The 23,046-nt window shown below is 40.8% G+C and overlaps 1 protein-coding gene across 4 annotated transcripts in view; it reads right to left on the bottom strand.

Annotated features, from left to right (window-relative positions):
- The window catches only part of GPC6 (glypican 6), a 1,065,634-nt gene that overhangs the window by 21,035 nt on the left and 1,021,553 nt on the right, over positions 1–23,046 (bottom strand). For all 4 annotated transcript variants that reach the window (XM_058548369.1, XM_058548371.1, XM_058548370.1 and 1 more), the window contains one exon: positions 1,810–1,946. In XM_058548369.1, the coding sequence (XP_058404352.1) occupies positions 1,810–1,946 (137 nt within the window). The remainder of the gene's footprint in view (positions 1–1,809; positions 1,947–23,046) is intronic.

Raw genomic sequence — 23,046 nt, 5'->3', positions numbered from 1 at the left:
TCTTTTATAGAGCTAAGGATCTGTTTCATTTGTTCTCCTAACCTGGGGAAGGCAGTATTTAGCTGTCATTTGTTTTAGAGGCAGGGTATTGAAGTGAAAAGAATAGTGGGCTAGGATTTGGGAGACTTCCAGCTTTCACCTTTGTTAGTTGGGTAACCTTGGACTAATTGTTTACCCTGTCTGGGCTCCTGATCTGTACAATGAGGAACGTGGCTGAACCATCCCAGTCTCCTCTAGTTCTAACTTCAATGATCTTCATCTCCCCCATTCATTTTCTTGATGGAGTGCTGTCCCCTCTCTAATCCCTGCCTGTAACTATTCTTTTTATTTCCTTTTGTAAGAAATTGCATATGTGCTAACATCCAGCAACCTGTGTGACTATCCATGGGAATGTAGTTCACAACACAGTTTTCATTTTAGCCAGGCCTGAAAGGTAAACACAGATGGGCAGCAGAGCAGCTTAAAAAATCACCCACTTCATTCATTAGGCCATCTGGTCATCCTTTACAGTGTCTCTCTGTACAGTCATTAGGAAAAGACACATTAGAAGCTATTAATTCACAGCTGAATTTGCTGGTCAAAGGTCTCCTTCCTAAAAGACTGGACACTAGTAAATTGCTAAGCATTTTTGAGGGGCATATTGTTGATATCATGAATTTCCTTCTGTACCCGCAAGATCTAAGATTTGGACATCGATATTTTGGGGCAACTTAAAATGATTACAGCTCTTTCTACAGCTGTCTTGTTTTCCCCTTGCTAAGCTCTCCCTAGTATGGTTAACAATATCGTTACCAATAGACGCTAAAAAATGCAACTTAGCAGTGTAAAAAGCAACACCTAGTGAGCACCTCACTTGCACCCCTGCTTACCTTCTGCAGTTTCTTCTGAACTTAATATCCACATATCTTCTTGTTCCCTTTTGATCACAGCTGCTTCATATGCTTGAAACCACCAATAAGGCTCCAGAATAGACCCCCTTTTAGCTGCTCCACCTGCTAGTCAATCCCCAAAGATTCCTTGAATCCAATTGCCCAGCTGCTCTACCCACCTGCATCTCCACTGAGGAGGGCTCTGGCAGACTCCTCTCCTGGTGGCCTGCCCTGCTTGCCAACTCCCAGCCAGTACCCCTTCCAACTTCTCCACCCTATAAACACCCAGGCCAAGTCCATTTCTGGACTGAATCAAGAAATTCGGAAATTCCATATCAAGTGGCAATAATTTGGGTCATCAGAGGAGAAAGATGAAAACAGAGCCATCTCTCATCAGGAGATTCCAATGGGACTTTCCAAGGCATGGGCCCTATGAGAACACTTCCTTGGTTGTCCCTCAGTCATTTTCTTTTTCTCTTACCCTTCCAATGAGCACTTCAAAAATTTTTTCTCTAAGGGTGAAAAAAATTAGAGTTGAATTTTCACTTCCTGTTTAACTTGTGATAAAAGAAAAAGCAAGCCGTGCAAATTTAACTGTGGATAAAAATAGCTCTGCTATCTTAAAGTCATTAAGTGAACATAAAAGGGCTCTTTGCCATCTCAGGATATCCGTAACCTGGCATCTGTCACCATTGCTCTGTTCTCATCCAGAGGCGAGGCATTCGGAACAAGGATTCCACACTTAATGGCACCTTGAGAGTAAGTGCTCCCAGGTGCCCATCAAACCTGTCGCTCTGAACAGCCGTCACTAAGTGATGACTTGTCCCTCCACCTTCCGTTGCTTTTTGTATAAACAGATCTGCAGAGTTGTGCCAGCAGAGCCTTCCAGGGCTGGACGTGCGAAGCCCCATTGTCCATATGAACAGCGAGTCACCCTCACCTGGCTTTGCTGTGCCCATTCCAGCATTCCTCGTCGTTGGACGTGCCCGCTGTCACGCTCTCATCCTTGCAGATGGTATAGGGTAACGCCGACCAGACCTTTTTTGAGAGCTTCAGTTTCTCTTTTATGTCTGTGACCTAATCAAGAAAGCAAGGAAAGAGAGTGAATATTCTCTGCAGGTGTTGTTCATTTCTGCACAAGGACACAATGCAGGTGAAGGTTAGAGAATCTCTGATAGGACTAGCACAAACTCTTCATCAGTTTTAAGAGAGAGACACTACACTGCAGGATTCATTGCCTAGGACAGCCTCCGTACCTCCTCCCTCAATCTTCCTCTAGCTTCTGGCAGAAAGTTCTCAGGTGGTTGGCTTTTTGTTTTCCGTATTTTCTGTCCTCCCATCCTTGAATTAAAAACTTATGAAGCATCTCAACTGGCTTTGGGTCCCTCTCCAGCTGGGAGAAATAGGTGTTCCCTATTGCAAACACTCTAAATACTATCTTGAGAATTCATTTGTTTGAATGTCAGATAAATGCACCTAAACAATGCACCAAGAGATAAAAGCTTTTCTCAGTGGTTTACTTGTTTCTGCAAGGAATAAATATTGTCACTAATTCAGCTGCTGGTAACCTCTGCTCTTGACCAATTAATGTGCCCATACAGCCCACACTTGGATGGTGAGCAACAACCCAAATCCGCTTAAAGATCTCTAGCAGCAGAGAGAGAAAAGTCATTCTAAATACAGGTAAGTGTAAAGTCCACATCCCCATAGATGGATGAGGGGGAGAAGCTTAGTAACACCATCTTTAGTGTTTTCAGGCTCAGCGCTGACTTTTCACCTGTGGAAAGGGTAGAGAGAGGGACTCAGTACCATTTTTGTTCCAGAATTAACATTTAAGTTCATGCAGTCATAACCCTGATTTCCTATTCTGCCTATGTAAATGTTGGGAAAGTCTATGGATGGTTGAAATGCGTCTGATATAGGTTGAATTATGTCCCCCCACATTCATATGCTGAAGTCCTAACCTCCACTACCTCAGAATGTGACCTTATTTGGAGATAGGGGTTTTACAGAGGGAGGAAAGTTAAAAGGAGGTCATTAGGGTAGGCCTTAATCCAATATGACTGGTGTTCTTATAAAAAGGGGAAATTTGGACACAGAGATACGCATAGAGGTAGGACAATGTGAAGAGACATAGAAAGAAGACATCCATCTACAAGCCAAGGAGAGAGACCTGGAAAAGATCCTTTCCTCACAGCACTCAGAAGAAACCAACCCTGCAGACACCTTGATCTTGGACTTCTAGCCTCCAGAACCATGAGACAATAAATTTCTGTTGTTTAAGCCTCCCCATCTGTGGCACTTTGTTACAGCAGCCCTAGCAAACCTATACAGCATCCTAGAAGGGAGAACCACTGGGACTTCATGGCACTGTTGTACATTGGAGATTAATGGCCTTTGGAAACAAAGTATTCTATGTTTACTGTGGATGGAGTATAGATTTGAGAAAAAATTCCAAAGATCTTTTGTCAGGTTTAAGAGTGAGCACAAAGAAATAAAAGATCTCTGACATTTTATTTTGTCCCCAGTCATGTTTCTCAGCAATTTCAGAATTATACAGTCTTTGGGCCCTTGCTTATCTGTGATTCTGATGACAGAGGCTTCAGTGCTGGGAAATGTCTGCTCATCCATAAAGTGCTGAAGATGACCAGAATGCTGAATTCGAGACCGTGGTACATATCTTTGAATTGCAGGATGTTACTTTTATTTTAGAGCATGAAAAAAACCCCATGAATAATGACATTCTAAGTAGGAGATTACACACAGCAAATGTTTAGGACAGCTTGAAACCTACACTCTATGATTCCCCCATTCACGCTGATTTTGGTCCACAGGCTCCCTGCTGGCTCTCCTTCCAGCCAATCTGACGGGGTAAGGCATTTGCAATGAAAGTCGGTCCTTTTCTGCTCACTGCTCCGTATAGATGTATGTGTGTTGTTTGTTTTTTATTATTTTGTTTTAAAGATATATGGCCATTTCTACACAGCCATAGATGGATGTACATTCTCTGTTTATCAATTATAAATAAACCAAAATCCGCAAAAGCCAACTAATAAATATTGAAAGAATGATTGGTAGAAAAATCACCATTCTGCAACCATCATAGTAATAATTGATCTCAGCAAGTATCATCAAGAGATGCTGTTGTGGGTTGAATTGTGTCCCTCCCTAAGGATGTTGGAGTCCTAACCACAGTACCTGTGAATGTGGCCTTATTTGGATATAAGGTTGTTGCAGATGGTCAAGTTAAAATGGGTCATTAGGGGGGGCCCTAATCCAATATGACTTTGTGCTTATAAAAAGGGAAAATTTGGACACAGAGACAGATACATGCAGGGAGAAGACCATGTGAAGATGAAGGCAGAGATCAGGTGATGCATCTATAAGCCAAGGAATACCAAAGATGGCCAGCAAACCATCAGAAGCTTGGAGAGAGGCCTGGAACACATTCTCTCTCGCAGGCTCAGAAGGAACCAACCCTACTGACATCTTGATCTTAGACTTCTAGCCTCCCAACTGTGACACAATAAATTTCTGTTGTTGTAAGCCACCCAGCTGGTGGCACTTTGTGACAGCAGCTGTAGCAAACTAGTATAAATGCAAAAAAAGTTGAGTGAAAGTTTGAGGGGAAACAGGATATTTACACAATCTCAAAGTGTCCCCCCAGATTACTTATTATTACAAAAGGAAAACTGGTCACGTTTCAGTGCAGAAAATTGACAGGTCCCCTGCTTAACACAGTGATCAAAGTAATGGGACAAACTCATGTTCTGTACCTCTTAATGTGATGCCACAGAAGGACATATCACTTATGTGGCCAAAATTCATAATCCAAATCCAGTCATGGGGACACATCAGACAAACCCAAACTGAGGGCTGTTCTACAAAACAACTGGGCTGTACTCCTGAAAAGATCAGTTGTAAAAGACAAAGAAAGGCTGAAGAGTTCTTCCACATTAAGAGAATAAAAGACACACCATCCAAATAGCCTACGGTTCTGGATTGGTGCTAGATCCAAAAAATAATTGCCATAAAGGACATTACTGAGATAGTTGGCAAAATTTGAACACTGACTCTATATAAGATAATAATATGGTATCAGTGTTAAATTTCCTGAATATAAACTCACACTGTGGTAATAAAGGAGAATGTCGTGTTCTTAGGAGATATACGCTGGAGTATTTGGAATTAAAGACTATGATTTCCACAACTCACTCTAGAATGGTTCAGGAATAATAAAAATAAATAATGATAATAATAAACACATAGCCATATAAAGAAAGAAAGCAAATGCAGCAAATTTTTAATAATTGGTGAATCTAGATGGAGGTATACATTTTTTCAAAAAATTCAATTTTCCATTAAGTTTGAACTTTTTCAAACTAAAACACATCAAAAATAAAATCTCTCCCATTTGATTTGTTTGGCAGCGTGCCACTTTGGAGTCCCTAATCTCTAATCTGGCCCGGCCTCCTGAGGCCACTCATTCTGACTGTTCTCAAACACAAATCTCAATGAAGAAACAGGTATCACATCTTCACAGCTAGTTCAGAGAGCGATCACCAGCTTCAGGACTGAAACACTGTCAGGTTTATTCTGTCCTATAACAAAGTACACTAGAAATGAGCATTCTCTTTTCTGCTTATTTCATACTAAAATCCCACCTTTATGTTATGGGAATCTGAACCAAATATATATGTATATTTTGAGACACAGAGAAAGAATAAAATTGCATGACCGTCCACAGTTATCTTCTCTTCTAACATTGAAAAATTGAACTGTGTAGATTGTGCTGCTCGTTCTTTAAATGATACTCAGGCGTGTCTCATTAAAGCTGCATTCTCTGTCCCCCAACTCAGATTTAGATTCAAGTTTCTGTGTTCCACGGTGCCCTGCTCTTGATTCTAAGTGCTGATCACACCAAACTCTTATAATTGGCTTACTTTTCTGATTCTCTCTTAGACCACATGCTTCTTAAAGGCAGGACAGGGTTCTGATTTGTCTTTATCCTTAATGCTTAGTACAGGTCGGGTAACCAACCATCCCAGTTTAACCGGGACATAGTGGATTCTAGGATGCTGAATGTTCGGTGCTAAAACTGGAAAGTGCCGTGCAAACCAGGACCACTTGGTCACACAGATGTCAGCGTACAGTAGGTGCTCAATAAATGGTGATTGAGAAAATGGGTTTAATTGTCCCATTCTATTACAAAGCCATGGAAAATATCACTAACACAAAATAGTTGGGGATCAGTTACACAATGTGCACTCATCTCAAAAGGGCTGGGAGGAGTAGTGGAGTCGTATGTGGCTAAGTGAGGAGTGTGTGGGTCCTGTCCAATGATTCACCACAGCACCTTCTATAATCAGGTCATGTTCCCCCTGGCATTTCAGTAGACAGGCATTTTCACTGTGCAATTGAAGGAGATAACAGCAAAGGAGCAGGGAGAGATGTAAATGTTGTTTTAATATTCTGCACAGAAACATTGGCCAACTCACTTCCAGACTGGGGTGGTGATGCAGACAGCTGAAGAAAATGGAGACTATTAGCCACCAGAGAGAAATACGCCTTTGATTCTAAAGAGTATCTCAATGATTGCAGCTTATTTTTCAGTATCAAGCAAATTTTTCAATTCTTACACCATTTAGAAATATTTTCTCATTTTCTTTTATTTTCATTTCTGAATAATATACGTGGTTATTTTGCTGGAGCTCCAGACCCGAGTTGTTTTTTTTTTTCCTGGAAACTTAAGTGCACACAACAGTGAGCTAAGCTTTATGTTAGCAAGTACTCTTAGTAAAAATATATTATTGACAATAACAGTGAGTCCTAATCCATTAATAATGCAGAACTGATGGGAACAAAGACCTGGGATCAAATATGAAATTCACAACAATTTCCTTTCTTTGCTACCCAAATGAGCTATTCTAGGACAGATTAACTTTCTCCAATACTTTCAATTATATTTACCAATTATCTAGTATTATATTAGTAATACTGTAATATTAGTAATATCAGTAATACCTGAGTACTAAATATTTTTCATTTATGCTATTGAGAGATCCTGAAAGTTAAACAACAACTTCTGTTGTTTCATAGGAATCTGATCCAAATATATAATATTGGGGGTCACAGGGAAAACATGAGGCCTCTTTTAAAACTTGTCTGGAGTTTATTCTGATTTCCAACAATTTCAACTACTGGCTTCAGTAAAGACATACACTCTTCGTTTAACATCTGTCAAAGGTCCATGAATACTTGATGATAGGAAGACAGTAGTACCGTTTTCATTCCCGCCCTTACAGAATTGTAGAATCAGACAAAAGAAGGAGGAAGCTGATAAGGTAGAGTGATTGCTAAAAACAAAATGATGAGCAACATCAAAGGGCAGAGAGAAGGACGATCCAAATACTGTTGCCTGACAATTTCATTTAAGAAGAAATCCTGTCCCAAACTGGGAGAGAACAACTGACCTTGTTTACTTCAAGGTAAAAGATTTAAAAAGACAGGAAGACTATTTTAGATGAAAAGAAACTCCAAAACATAACAGCTAAATGCTATGCATGGACTTGAACTAAATCCTGGATTTGAAGATTAGGACCCAGCTATAGGGAGAGTTTTGAGATAACTGGAGAATGTTGAATATAGCATAGACAGTAGATATTACTGAATCGCTGTTAACGTTTCTTAAGTGCAGTCATGGTATTGTGGTCACGTAGGAGACTGTCTTTGCTTTTAGGAGATTCATGATGAGATATTTAGGGATAAAGTGCTATTTTGGCTTTTACTTACTTGAAAATAGCAATAAAGTCAACCATTATTTAGTCTATGTGAGGGGTATATGGATGTTCACTTATTATTTTTTTCAACCATTTCAGTGTTGTTTGAAAAAGTTAAAAATAATGAAAAGTTGGGAAAAGAAATGAAACTTTATTGTCAGGGCACATGGCTTTTAAGAGCTTTGCCAGATTCTGCATGGGGCAGTGACTGATTCAACGTACCTGGGGGCTAAGTGTGAGCTCTCATTGAGCTAAGGCACTCACATTCTTTCTTCACAACTCTGTGCTGAAGCATTGTCATTACACCCTTTTGCAACTGGGAAATGGGGGCTTAGTGAAAAAATTTGCCATGAATCTAGAAAATGGTTGACGTGAGATTCAAATTCAAATTCAAATGTGGACTTCAGAATCACTACTCCTAACCACTAGGCTTAATAGGGACATTGCCTATAGCCATGGTCTCCAGAGCCTGTGTGCTGAGTTGGTAGTGGAGGTATGTGTACATCCCTGGGGTGTGCAAGATGATCCAATGTGATTCAGGATGAAAACATTAGAACTTCTATTTCTATTTTTTAAATATAAAAATATAAGAAGACTCAAGCTTTCCTAACATTTAATCTAGCTATAGATTGATATGCCTCTTAATCAGTTTATATGGTGATGGCCATTTCTTAAAGATCCTGTGGAAAGAGTAAGATTTCCAGAGTGGAAAGGGCTCACAGTGGCATCTCCCTCTTCCCTTATTAGCTTGCTGCTGCAGTATTGAAATCTATCACAGTTCATATGTGCCGGTTAAATGCATTTATGGATTAGATTATGTAGTTTTCACTAACCCATTAAATGGATGAATGACTTAAAATGATTTTTGCAAAGAAACTTGGAATTTCTTTCATTTCAAACAGTGCAAGCACAGGTGAACAACAGTAAAATGGCAGGCATGATATTTCTCTTACTCTTGATACATCGGCAGGATTACAAAGTAAAAATAATAAAAATTCTTTATTTCATTCTTCAAAAGTTTCTAATTTTTTCATAACTTTCTCAAGGTATAGAATATATATTAGTTCGGTAGTGTGTACATATAATTTATGCATGAATACTTGTAAATATGCTAGGTGTCTATGATTCTAATTTTTTGCTGATAGAGATGTGAGATCAAAAAAATTCGGAGTTCACTCGTCTATAGCACAGGCACTGACACAGTACACTCGAATCAGTGACTTAGCAAGCAAAAATATTCGGTGAAATCAGTTTACTGAGATAGGGAAGCATACTACAATTTAGAAAAAGTTCCAACACATTGGTTAAATCAGAAAAAAGGCTTTTGTTGTTAACATTCATTCATTAAACACTCCTTCTGTGCCTTCTATAAGTCAGGTTTTATGCTATGCTCTGGGGAAACAAATACGGCCAGTACATAGTCGCTGCCCTTGAAAGTTCCAGTTTTCTTGTCTAGGGGGCAAACAGACATGGAAAGAGTATGGGTAAGCAAAGGGCTATGGGAGCACTGGTATCAGTGTGCCTGGAAATTTCCTTTCTGAGGAAAACCACTTTCCCTCCCAGGCAAACAAGGCTTTGCTGGTATTTGCTCTTTTGAGACTGCTGAACTCTGCCGTGGGGATGATCAGAAAGCTGGGTGATTAGTCACTTCTACCCAGAGAGATTCAAAACAAAGAATGCACCATAGCCTCCCTAGTCGTCACCTCCAACAACGGGATGATTTCATCCAGGCAGGTGTCATTGCTTTTAGCCGCCACTCTGGTCTTCAGCTCTTCCTTTCGCTAAGGAGCACCTGTGCTTTCCAGACTCCCGGGGAATTTCTGCCCCACAGCAGCGCTGCGCGTGTCCCGGGTGCTTGAGAAATTGCAATCGTCGAATGAATAAATACATGAACAGCACTGCCGAATATCTGCTAAGGGAAGTAAGATTTCAAAAATGATCGATTATCTGCCAGCTACTGCCTTCTGAACTTTCCCGTGGAGAGTAAGGAAGACACGGGCAAATTCTGCAGGCCTTCCAAAAACAGTGCTTTCCCTTGACCTGATTATCCCCTGAACGCAAGGGGGATCTCAGATGATCCCCCCCAATCCTCTAATTAGGATTCTAGTCTCCTGTCATCTTGACTGTCATTCCAGGTGTAATTTGCACAGAGATGATGGAAGGGCCTTGGAGATCTCAAAAGCAATCTTGGCTTGGGGAAAAACCATGAGAATTTAACTAAAAATGGAATGAATCCCATCTGAACAGTCTTTGCAATCCTTATAAAGACATACCATTTCCAATATCTTCCCTTTGATTTTCTAAGCAAGTGACCTGTTAAATTCTGATTTGGGGTGTTTTTGAACTGTTATTACCTTTGTCTCCTCTGTGGATCCATTGATGGGGCATATGTGATCTCCTCCAAGAGACTTTGCCCACGGCTGTCTATCTGCCTACCTGAGGCCCCAAGTCCATCTACCCTGGACCTTTTAGTTCCTCTGGATCTTCCCTGTGAAGTGTGAGAAGTGAACTGTGAGAAGGCCACCTGCTGTCCTCCCTCAATCATGCCTGGACCAGAAGTCACTGCACTGGATACCTGTTGTGTGCACCTGGCCGGATGCCCTATTTGCTCATGACTTCAGAAAGATTCCAATGTGCCTATTTCATCTGTACGAAGACATAATGTAACCGGATGTAAATAATATATACCATATCTTTAGAAAAAAGATGGTTAATATTTAAAGGGCTATACACTAAATAATACATATTGAGGGGAAAAAAAACAATGTGAATATTTTATAGGCTGAAGGTCATTTGTTAGCTTTGGAAAACAATCTATTTAAAGAAACAAAGGCAGCCTCATTTTTACCTCAGAGACAAGGCCACTTGACTTGGTCAAGTTAAGGGAAATTCACGATACATAACACCATTTTTGCAACCTGAGAGTTTAATAATCCAGTTTTGGAGACAGTGATCTCATTCACTTTTACTCTAGAGAAGAATGACTTTTCCTACAGCACCAAGTCGTTAATTCACTGTGTAAACCTACATTAGAATTCCAGGTGTACGTCCTCCTTAAGTGATCAAAGGACTGGGAATGTACCTGTTCACAACTTCTCTCATTCACTTGAAAACACACAGATAGTCTGGAGGAGAGTGTTTAAATTTCCGACGTCTCGGAGGGAATAATAATATTTCTGATGTGGCCAAACATCTATAAAAGCAATCCTCCTGATATTCTGAAGAAGCAGAGGTTACTAACGCCATTTAGCACAACCGGGAGGCTGCAGACACACGACATGCTTCATCTGCTTGCTCGATTTGTTGAAGCCCGAACTTAAGACCATTCTTCCGATATAACTTTCAGCATCCTATTCATTAGAACATCAATTTTTCATTTATTTTGAGATTGTGAAACTCTTTGATGTTATTTTTCACGTCTCAGATTGTCCCTGTCTACAGTGTAACGTTTGTGTAGGTTCTGGAATGGGTGGAGAAATCACTTGTAACATGTTTCCTTTAGGGAAACTTCTAAATAAGTCTTGGGGATGACAGCAGTTTGTCAGTGAACCCAAAGCCAACTTTGGCCACACAACACACCCAATGCTCAAGTCAGTACACAACCTAAAACCAGCCTCACAGTCTCGGCTGTCTTAGACCTTCCCAGAGAATTCAGTAATAAGTTCTAGTCTATTGCCATGTGACATATTTTTTACCCTGTGATATAGGACTTTTCACATTACTCCCCAAGGAGACAAATACACATGTGTTTCATAGGAAAAACTAAGAAGGATGAAAAAACCAGTAGGAAGTGAGAGAATGTTTGAAGTTTTAAAAAGACAGCCCTTAGTTTTGCTGAGTTTCTCAGGGGATTGGAAATTGGATGAAAAATTTAAAATGTGTGCGTCATCCCCTCTGGCTTCAGGTGTGGAGTTTCTTGGCTACATGATGACACTGTATTAAGGGCATGACGCTAAAAAGAGAGATGGGGTCCTTTTCTGGCAAAACGCTGGTCCTCAAAGTGGAATAAATACACGAAACTTCAGAAATATCTTCCTATGCTGTTCAGGTCAGATTTTTGCTGCAGATTTCAAGAAAACAACAAGAAACTTTCAAATCGTCATGTTTATACCTAATGTTCTGATTGTGCCCCATTCCCTATGGTATTACATTTTAGGCAAGGACGGGTAGTAAGCATTCTATACACCCTTGAGAGATGACACAATCTGACATTGAACTAACTTTGGATTCAATGGTGAAAAGAAGAAGACAGGAAGACATTTGGTCTGTGGAAATGCACATGAGATCAAAGTATTACTGCACACAGTGGGTACCTACATTGTGGTACTATTGACTTCTCAAGACCGAACATATAAATAACTTCAAGGAATGGTTTTATCATTGAATCAGGGAATTCACAGGCTCAGCAGAGCTCTTACGGTCCAAAGACTCCAGAGCATTCTTGACAGATATTCACCTAACCTCCATTTACACATTTCCAATGACAGATATCAATATCTAATGTAAAGAAAACTTGGGGTTTGCAGCCTGACCTAAAGCAAGTCACTTCCTCTCTATGAGCCATTCTGGAGGTCTTCATGGACACTGCTTGACCACAAAGCATAAGCATATTCCTGTGCCTCCTCCTGCAACTGGCATTGAGACTGAGCTCCCAACTTTTTCTCTTGCGTTGCTCTGTTTCTTTGCAAATCTATAGCTAGTTTCAATTGCTGAGAGTGGATCTTTCTTTCTCTGCCCATCACCTGGTAAATTCACCTTTTGATTCATTTCTGACCTTGGGTCTATCCCGTCTTTGCTCTGCTGCTCTCTGCTCTCTGCTTTTGACAACAGCTTTATCCTCCTCGGTTGCTAGCTTTGGCCTCTATGTTTCTCAGGCATTATTTTGGCTGTGAAGGGGCAGACATCCCCAAGGAGCTTTCCTTGATCTACTGCATGAATTGTAACAAGTCCTGATGCTACATTAGGTTATTAGATATGTGGTCTTCACAATGCTGGATAGGGAAATCTCAAAGGCATTCTCAAAAGAAGAGAATGAACTTGGTATTTCTAGCAGTTACATAAGGCACATGGAAGAAGTTCAGATATTTAAAAACTGACCTCTGCTCCCACTATCACCTATTCTATTGCTATGGAATGAAAACTTCTGGAAGTTCTCTGTGGTTTGCAAAGCAGATTTCCCCCACTTTACCTCAATTTCCTGGTATAGCACACAGGATCATGGCAGCGGCATGGGACTGAACCCTTTGTATCGGACTAACATAGAAATTAGCACTAATCGAGGAAACTACCAGAAAAAGTTTATATATTTAATAGCCCAATTTTGCCAGTGTGAAAAAAGTTTGACGTTCTGAACATCCAGTCTTGCTGAAAAAGTTTCAGATTCTTTGCCAACTATGACTTCACATGTGCAGCCCTTCATAGGGTCTTTGATGATACTCAGAAAATCCATACAGAATCTCTCCCTCTACCTGTGATTGACACAATGCAGTGTTCTGTTAGGCTCATAACCACCTGAAGTTACTCTTAAAATATTGACATTTCATCTTCAAGGAATAAAACCCAGGACATTACAAGTATGTCTGCCAAGTAAAATAAAAGGGAAGAGGCATAGCAAAGCATTATACCTCTAATTTAGGCATTCTTGAATATTTTAGAATGCACCATTTAATTTCAAATGTTTGAGGCTGCTGTATTCTTCCTCACCAAAGCAAGAAATAGATGTGTATTCTGGTTTCTTTCTCTGAAGCCACTTCGGGTATTTGAAACTTACTAGGGAATGAGAAACATCCTTTTTCTCACCTGAGATCAGTGTAATTGAGCAAGGCTGTCTTAAGTAAGACATTGCAAACATGATTTCATGCAACAGCGAGAGTACCCACAAAGATGTACACACGTTGGAAAAGTAATTTACATGCAGCACAGAAAAATATGCAGCAAGTGGTAGGTGGAAATCATAGTTATCTAAATTCTAAAACCATTTAAAGTAGAGATGGGTTGCCCTAAATCTCTTACAGAATAGGCAACAAAAAGTGTATCAGTCTCTTTCAGGCATGTGTGATTTGATTTATACTTAACTATGTAGACTTGTACTGTGTGGTGCATAATAAATGCTATTTTTGCATCTGTTGTGTTATATTTATGATATGTCACAATGTTCTGCCTTTTCCTTCATGGATCTAATTGGGAATTAGATTCAAGTTTAACTGCTAGTGATTTTGGCCTAAGGGCGTTCAAGGAACAACAGAATAAGATACTAATTAATGCACCCAAGAACATAAATCACAAAACCCAAGGATGTCTATGAACTCTAACTCAATCCTGTAGTCTATACTTCGGGGAGGGAAGAGCAAGATTTAGTGGATAATTCCTTCCGTGGTCTCCACTTCAACGTCCCTCCTCTAGAGCTCCTCCCTTCATACCCAGAGTCATTTAGGACCTCCCCGGTATGTGCCCACAGAGATCCCTCTGGTTTTCCTGACATAAAGATTTCCCCATTCATTGCCATTGTGGGTCTTCCTCCCAGACTGCAGGTGACAGAGGGGCAGGCCTCTGTCCTTTGTGTTCACCACATGCTAGGAGATGTGTGTCCTATCGGGCTAATGCCTGGTGTATAGGAGTACTCAATAGATAGCAAATGAATGAATGAATGAATGAACAAATGAAGTAGAATAGGTAGAAGGGTAAATTTACATTTTGGTTCTCCAAATTAAATTGTAAACAAAATTTAAGTTCTAGATGCACTTACTTGTAAAAGAAACTTATTGCCAAAAGTAGGGGTGTCTTTCTTGTAATCCTCTCTATTTTATGGAGAAATGGTTGCTTAGGATCTATTTATGGATAGTCAATTCAGTTAATCCCACCCTCCCCAAACATCTGTTTAGTGTCTACAATGTACTGGGCACACAGTGATATGTACGAAATGGTCCTGCCTTCAAGGAACTTACTATCCTTGAGGGAGTACCTGTGAGGGAAAGAGACTTACACATAAATAAGCATAATAAACGGCTTATACGTTTAAGGGTCGTAGGGCAGGAGAAGTATAATCAACGCTATTACTGAGGAGGAGGCGGGACCCAGGGAGGTTTCAAGGAAGAGGTGGCAGGTGAACTGGGCCTTTGAGGGTGAATAGCATTCTGCACTGAGAAGGGTTAGGAAGAGCTCTTTTTGGCAGAGGGACCCTGAGTTGCAAAAGCTCGTAGATGTGAAGCTTCTTCAACAGACGAGAGAAGCAGAAGAGCCCGGTGCACGGAGATGTGTTTGCTTTAACTCTGACTTTGGCAAAGTCACATAATTTCCCTACAAAATTATTTTAAAATGGGGAAAATACTGCCTCTCCACACTATCTTCTTAAAGATTTTATAAAGCTTAGTAAGTTAATCTATTGCTAGGGTACTCAGAGCTGGAAGTTCTTAATGAGCAGAACTATCACCACGGGGACAGATGGCATAGGGTGACTAAAGTGTACTCTTTCTTGGAAATCAAGTTCTTACCCCTGTGAGGTAAATTACCTTTTCCTGGGAGCCATCTGGTTACCTTAAAGATCCAATTTACCCCATGGGGACCAGTGAGGGGTGCCATTTACTCCTCTTATGATTAGACTCCAGGGACATAATAGTACTTGACTTTCACCTTTACATCTTAAACACCCAATAACACAAATGGATTCTCTTAATCTCCTACAGGCGGCAAACATGTCAGAGATCCCCCGTTTTAGCTCTAGTGGGAGAGCAACGACCTCGTAAAATGGCAGAATGATTGTTCTGGTCAAGGAAGCAATGAGAGTCTAAAGCAGCAATATCGAGGGGCTGGCCCAGTGGCGCAAGTGGTTAAGTGCGCACGCTCCGCTGCAGCGGCCCGGGGTTTGCCGGCCCGGATCCTGGGTGCGCACGGACGCACTGCTTGGCAAGCCATGCTCTGGTGGCGTCCCATATAAAGTAGAGGAAGACGGGCATGGATGTTAGCCCAGGGCCAGTCTTCATTGGCAAAAAAAAGAGGAGGATTGGCAGATGTTAGCATAGGGTTGATCTCCTCACAAAATAAATACGTAAATAAAAAATAAAGCAGCAATATCGAATAAAAACACAATGCCAGCCACAAAGGTAGTTCTAAATTCTCTAGTAGCCACATTAAAACAAAAGTAAAGTGAAGTTGATTGTAATAATATATTCTGTTTATCCCAACAGATCCCAAATATTATTGTGTTAACCCACAATGAATGTGAAAAATTTTTAATGAGCTATTTTGCATTCTTTATTTGTACTAAGTCTTCAAAATCCGGTGTGTATTTTACGCTTACTGCACATCTCGATTCAGTCTACAGACATCTCCAGGTCTCAGTAGCCACGTGTGGCTGGTGGCTGCCATATTGAGAACTTAGGTCTAAGGCCCTTGCTGAACACATCGAGAGTGGAGCTGGTGGTGTGAGAGGGGCTAAGTTGTTTCAATGAATTGAGGGCAGCTATTGGCTTAACGTTACAGCATGTCCTTCTGAATTTTTGGGGTAGACTGTATTTCAATTCCACAGAACTCATTTTCACCCCTTTTCTTTGATGCCCTTTTCTTGCCCTCCACTGCACCCCCCTAATCAATTGCCCAAAGCGCACCAGGAAAGAACTGGATCGAAGTTAGGTTACATTTGAAGTCTGGTTGGGATCCAGCCTATGTCTAGAATTGCTTCCGTTGATATAAATGGGGACATGTTGCACTCAGCTTTGTGACATCTGCTGATACTTTGCCTATGTGGCAGAGATTTTTTGGCTTACATTTATTTATTTTTACTGAAGCATAACAATCATCTAGAAAATATACAAATCGCACACGAACGGTTTGATGAATGTCAACCAAGATACTCATGTAACAAGCCACCAGATATGCGACAGTTTTCAGAAATGAAAATATCTTAAAAGTTCCCATTCTTTTCACAAGATCCACTGTCCTGAAAATTAACTGTATCAAGTCACTGATAGGCAGGGATAACAGGTTACTGAAGAGCAGAGAGTTTCTTATTGATTTACTGTAATTTTGAGATAAATTGCATATTGGCTCTGGGCATGTGCATGCATTTTAAAGACAAACATCTGTCAAAAAGTTAATACAAAAGAAATTAAGTCCAAGGCAGCCTGACATCATTCCACCTTTTCCTTCAAGAAGTCCAGCCTCCGGGTAGGCGTTTAGAGACCGCCTGTCAGCATGGCCACCAGATGGCAGTGTTGTCCAACCTTTCCACCCATCCCGGCGTTTCCCACAGTCTTTTCCCAGAGAATAAAATTGTAGATTGTTCCACTGCATATAAAACTGACAACCCTGTTATTTTAAACTTGAAACTGACAGCCTGTTATTTTAATGAGGTCTGCCAGAGCCAAGGTTAACCAAAGCTTTATTTCCCTACAAAATGTTAAGGCCATAGTTCTAAAGGGGGGCTGTGAAATTTTATGTTATTGATACTTTCTCTGACTGTACAAGTTTTAAGATATTTTTTGACAAGTAAAGCTACATGACAAATATAGACATATGTTTTTATATATAGCCAAGTTCTGCATTAAAATTAGTTCAAATTTCAGCCAATAAGTCCTTTTGCTCTAAGTTACATTCTGCACCAACAAAATCCTTTTCTGCAGTTACCCATTTCTGCTTATTTTGAAACAAACGTATGTATTTTTAGCGCTTTGACTTTTTAGCTTAATGAATCAAAGGAAAATTTAAAGCTATTTTAATCCCATCAATTTTCCAAAATGAAATCAAGTGTAGTATTTGATTCTTTATTTCTGTAAAAAAAGCATAGATCTAGAATGGTAAAAATTAAGAAAGGATTTTCTTTTATAATAGGTACTTCTATACTGTATGATGGTTAATGGTATTATAATTTATTTCCTTTCCCTTGAAATGCCTTTTTATGTTGATCAAGGAAGTGTTTAAAGTCAGTTGCTAACTGTGCCAATATTAAAAACATTAGCAACCACCTTTTTTCATGTGATTTTGCTAACATTTTTTGCTTTTTACCTGCTTTTAACATTTAATGAATCTTCCTATCTGAAGCTGTGAACATAGATCCTGCAAATACTGGATCTGGTTCTACATTTACAGAATTTACTTTGAATGAATATTGTCATCAGTGACTCTTGTGATTGTCCAAAGTCCTGTCCACTGAAAATCGGGAAGAGACTTGATTTCCGAAAGTGGGCCTCAAATAAATGAATTCACGTTCAGTTATTCATTGGCGGCAACATCAATTCAATTCAACAAGCGTGTAAGGCAAACCCACTATGTGTAAAGAACAGGGCTTACAAAACCCAGTAAGGAACAGTTGGTGTCCTCAGGACCAGCTATATAATTTGTGGAGCACGGTGAAAAATGTAAATGTGGACCTCCTTGGTAAAGACTATGAAGAATTTCAACACGGCAGCGGCACAGCATTAAATCAAGCGTGGGCCCTTCTAACTTGGGGCCCCATGCAGCTGCAGAGGTTGTACGCCCATGAAGCCGGCCTGCTTGTCCTCACGAGGCTACAGTCTGTTCGGGTTTCACTGATATGTAAACGAGGAGATGAGACAGATGCTGACGTCAATCATGAAAACAACAGTGATGGCTGCCATACCTATTAGACGCCCAGCAGGAATATCCCTGTTACGTCCACTTTGCACAAACATGTTGAAAGGTGGTTATTGGTGTCTCCAGTTTACAAATGAGATGGCCGAGAAACGCAGCTCTATTGTGACTTTTTCGTGTAGCGAGATGCTGTCAAGTGCTCGCTTTGTGTGGACACCATGTTAAACCCGTCACCCACACCTCATTGTTTAGTCCTCACAACCCCACTTGAATAAGGAGGACACTGAGGCTGTGAGGGGTTAAATCCCTTGGGCTTAATCCCATAGTACAAGTAGCAGGGCCTAGTTTTGAAGCTTGAGAGTTGTGCTCCTGAGCGCGCAGTCTTAAACGATCCATTACAACAGAACAGGCCAGCTGGCATGTTCTGATGCATTCTGAAAGCTGTGTGGCCTGTTGGTGGGTCTCACTCATTTCATAAAGGATGGAAAATATACTGGGGGAGGGAGTGCAGTGCTCTGGAAATCTTTGTACTCTGCCCAAATTATTAGCCACTAATTTTCTAGACCTTCTCCAAACTGCTATGATTCTAGCTGCCCTCCAAACAATTTCCTGATTGCCAACCTTTTCTAACACCACTATGGTTAGAGCAGCCTTGCGAGTAATTTCCTAATTTTCTAGGCCTTTTCTGATGATATAGTCTGATGATATAGTCCATGGTTAGAACAACCCTCCAAACAAACATAAAGCTACATGTTTTTGAGTCTAACACTTTAAATCAATCCATCTTCGCCTAGGAGGTACAAAGGACCAAATGTTTTTTGCCTGATTATTCTTCTGGTTATGCGCATCAGTGGGTCATATTGTCCTTGAGTGCGTCTATCTATCTATCCATCCATCCATCCATCCATCCATCCATCCATCTATCCTTCCTTCCATCTATCCATCCCTCTATCTATCTATCTATCTATCTATCTATCTATCTATCTATCTATCTATCTATCTAAACTATCAGCAGAAATAATTTTCAGGTGGTGCTAAGAATATCCTAAATGCACAACACCATAAAATCTAGGTCATTTCCCTAACATGTAAGTGTGAAAAAAATGAAAGTCCTAAAAACTTCCCTGGCTTTAAAATGGGAAACGTGGAACACGTTTGGAACACGTCTGGAACACGTCCAGAACACGTTCTGGATTTTCTACTCATAAAACTGCATGGACCAGCTCATCCCCTGGGTTTCTACAACAAAGGGAGAATTCCCCCATCAGTCTACATACAGAGGTTGGAAATCCTACATATTTAATGGACTATATCTAACGAAATTGCATCAGAGACCCTCTGCTTGAGACGATTTCTCTTATGAAATGAAAGTAGTAAAGAAAACAAAATTTTTACCACCCTGCCACAAGAGTCCACGGGGACTTGAAAGAACTTTACCTTTTCCTATTACATTGTAATTGGGAATAAGGTTGAGAAGCCAGACAGTAAATCTGATTCAAGCAAATCCAAAGCACTCGGAGGAATCGCCTTTTTATTGCAGATAAGTATAAAAACAGTCCTGTAGGCACATTGGAATCTTAAAGATAAAATGCCAGGGGCTGTCTGCTAATAGATTTGGTCGCTAAGCAGTGGTACTTAGAGAATAACCTTCATCTCTTCAAAGGAAGATCTCAGCCGACAGAACTCTGAATGTAAATAATTATGACGGTGATTGTGTCGAGTTAGCCTCAGTCCTGGGTGTTCTTTCTGCTCCTTCTTTGAAGGGTTCTGTTTTATTCCTGGCGTGTGGGGAGTCACAAACCACTGTCATCCCAGCTTCTGAGAGTGCAGTGTGAGTCCTTGCTAACAGGGATGGAACCTCACCCTTTCAAGTTTTTCCCCCCCCGAATTAATAAGTGTAAGATTTGCCGATTTGACTTTTGTATTTTTCTCATTAGGAGCTATTTCTGAATTTTTATAGCATGCCACAGTGATCCATAATCACAAATTCCGACATGCTTCATTCACTTCTTTCTTTTTACTACAATAAAGGGAAAATTAAATAGCCTTTTGAAAATAGTTCTCATTTCCTTACTTCTTCAAATTATTTTCTGTGCAGAAAACCAACTCTCTTCTTCAAGTCAAATTGAATGTCTTTTACACACATTTTAATGTCTTCTTTACAGACATTAGAAAAGGCTCAGGCACTTTTATTCTTTTAAGTAGGCAGGATTTTTCAAGGGTTTCCCCAAAGACAACTGAAGGTGGGGCGTTATTTCTGTGAGCGTCTAACTGAGGGGTGTTACTAAGTTCCCCTTCTCCATTATTGATACGGTTGAGAGGAAAGACAGAAGTTCAAAGGAGCTGTGACTTATGCCCGGAACTTGACGTTACTTGTATTGCTCTGAAGAGGTGACCCTTCCACAAGAAGCTGAGAAGCCTCCTCACTTTTGCTTGATAGGTTTTTTTTTGACAGTCTTTCCTGAGGACAGAGCCATAGAAGCAGGCTTACTTAAAACTTAATTAAAAAAGAGGATTTTAGAAAAATGTAATGAATACCCTGGGAAATTATGGAAACTCCCTTGAGATCTTTAAAAGGAAAAGAGCTTTTTCCTGATCAAAAATGGTTCGGGCATATGTGGCCCTGGAGTCACCTGTACCCAGGTGCCTGCTTGAGTCTTGTAAGTCCAGACTCAACCACTAGAGTCATGGCCTGGGAATCTGCATTTCTCCTCCCCATCCCCAACTAATTCTGATGCGTAGGAAACCAGAAAACTGAGACCCACCGTGCTGAGCAGCAGACTATGAGATATGTCCAGGGCGTATGTGGCCTCTTGGTTGTAACTTTGTTTTCTTTCTCTGAAAGATCTTTTAATTTTCAGATTTAACCTAGGCTTTTCACATCTACTTTTTCACTTCTAAGACTGTAAGTCAGGGTCCAATGACTCTTATTGCAGTACTTAAAAAAATATATATTTCTTTATATTTTATTAGTTTAATTTTTTTAATATGTGGTACTGTTGCCGTAACTTAATTCATGGTCCTTCCTCTTAAAGGGCAAGGGTCATGGCTGTTTGCTGCACATGTCCATGCATTCAGTCAACAAACGTGCATTAAGGACCTTCTTTGTGTAAGGTGCTAGATTAGGCACCGGGGCCGCAAGATGAAAAGGACATCGTCCCTACCTTCAAGGAATTTTCTCTTCTGGGGAGGGCTAGACATTAAAACAGTAAGACAATATGAAGTCAGCACTGATAGGAATTGGGTGGAGAGGGACAGAAGCTTGAGTGTAGAGGGGATGGTTGTGGGTTTTTTCAAGAGCAGAGACCAAAGTTGATTAAACTGAGAGCAAATGGAAAAAGGCATGAGTACTTAAACCACAACAAAGGGGAGGGGGCATTAAACCAGGGGCAGTGAAAATAGGCACTTGGTAGTACCCAAAGGCAGCGAGCACTTCACCAGAAAACCAGGGAATTTCCAAGGATGGTCTAAGAAGTGAGGGTGGCACGCTCAGAGCCTGGGTTTATATGGTTGGCTGAGAGTGCTGCAGGTGCCTTTAACTACAGGACTATTCACACGTATGTGCACGCTGTGTCTTACAGGTGATGCGTGCTGCCTCTGATGGGCGAGCATTACCAGAGAAGAAGTATCAGCTGGTAAGGAGGTACAGTGAGGGGGTCCTGAGTCTGCCAGATGCACCGGAGCTATAAAGAGGGGTTCATACGGAGGTTACTTGAGCTAGACCTTAAAGAATGGTAGAATGAGGCAGGCCGGACCTCCCAATCAGATGGAACAACTCCATGTTCAAAGGCTCATGTAGACCAAGCCCACTCAGGTGTTGAAAGGTACTTTTTGGTGTGACTGGAAGACAAAGTGCATGTGTTAGAGAGACAGGATTTGAGGCCAGAGAAGTGGGCAGGTACTGGCAGATCCTACAGCGTTTTACAGTCTACAGTGAGCAGTTTCGCCTTTGTTCTGGAGGATCAGTTGAAGGGTGGTAGAAAAGCCCAAGTAGTGTCCGGGGACGCCCAGGTATGGCGCTGGGAAAGCCAGTCCGGAGTGGCCCATGGTCGATATTGATGACAAGGGGCAGATGGGCGGTACCTTGTTCTCACCTGTCATGAATTCTTAGCTGGCAACTCCACGACACATTTTCCATTTTAGTTGGACTCTGCTTCCTACAGAGCCTCTTTCCCTCTCCATGTGCCCCCATCAGCTCAAGCCGTGCCCATGCTACTTCCGGGAAGCACCTCCCCCCACTGGCAGAGACATCTTTTCCTCTCTATCCACAGCCTCTTCATCCTTTAAGGCAGAGATCATGCCGATAAAGTAAATTAGGGAAGTGGCTGAGTTTGCTTATTCATTCATTCCTTCATTCACTCATCCAGCCATCAAACATCTACTATGGGATCACTACAGGCAGTGGTGAACCAAAAAAAAAGACAAAAATCCCTTCCTTCATGGAGCCTATATTTTCACTAGAGGATGCCACCAATAAACAGATAAACCAGTAACATAGATAATGTGTTAGACAGAAGTAAATGCTAAGGAGAAAAATAGAGTGGAGAAGGGGGTTGGAAGTCTGCATGGAGCTGGGTGAGGAGAGGGGTTGTAGTTTTAGATAGGATGTTCCTCAAGGTCTTGCTGAGAAGGAGGTAGCTGATAACGCAAGGAGGTAATTTCTGTTCTTTCCATAGACTAATAGACTTTCTATTTAGATTAATATTAATGGCATAGAAATTTCTTCATTTTCACAAGAGATACTCTCTCACAGTTCCCTTGAAATGTGACTCTCTCTTGGACTATCTTTTATTTTTCCACTTTGAGTAGTATTTCTCTTCCATAAGAATGCAATAGTGCCTGCAAGGAAATAA

This window comes from Diceros bicornis, chromosome 9, assembly GCF_020826845.1.
Source record: "Diceros bicornis minor isolate mBicDic1 chromosome 9, mDicBic1.mat.cur, whole genome shotgun sequence".
NCBI lineage: Eukaryota > Metazoa > Chordata > Mammalia > Perissodactyla > Rhinocerotidae > Diceros > Diceros bicornis.
The sequence above is the reverse complement of the archived record's forward strand: the minus strand, read 5'-3'. Positions and strand labels throughout refer to the sequence as shown.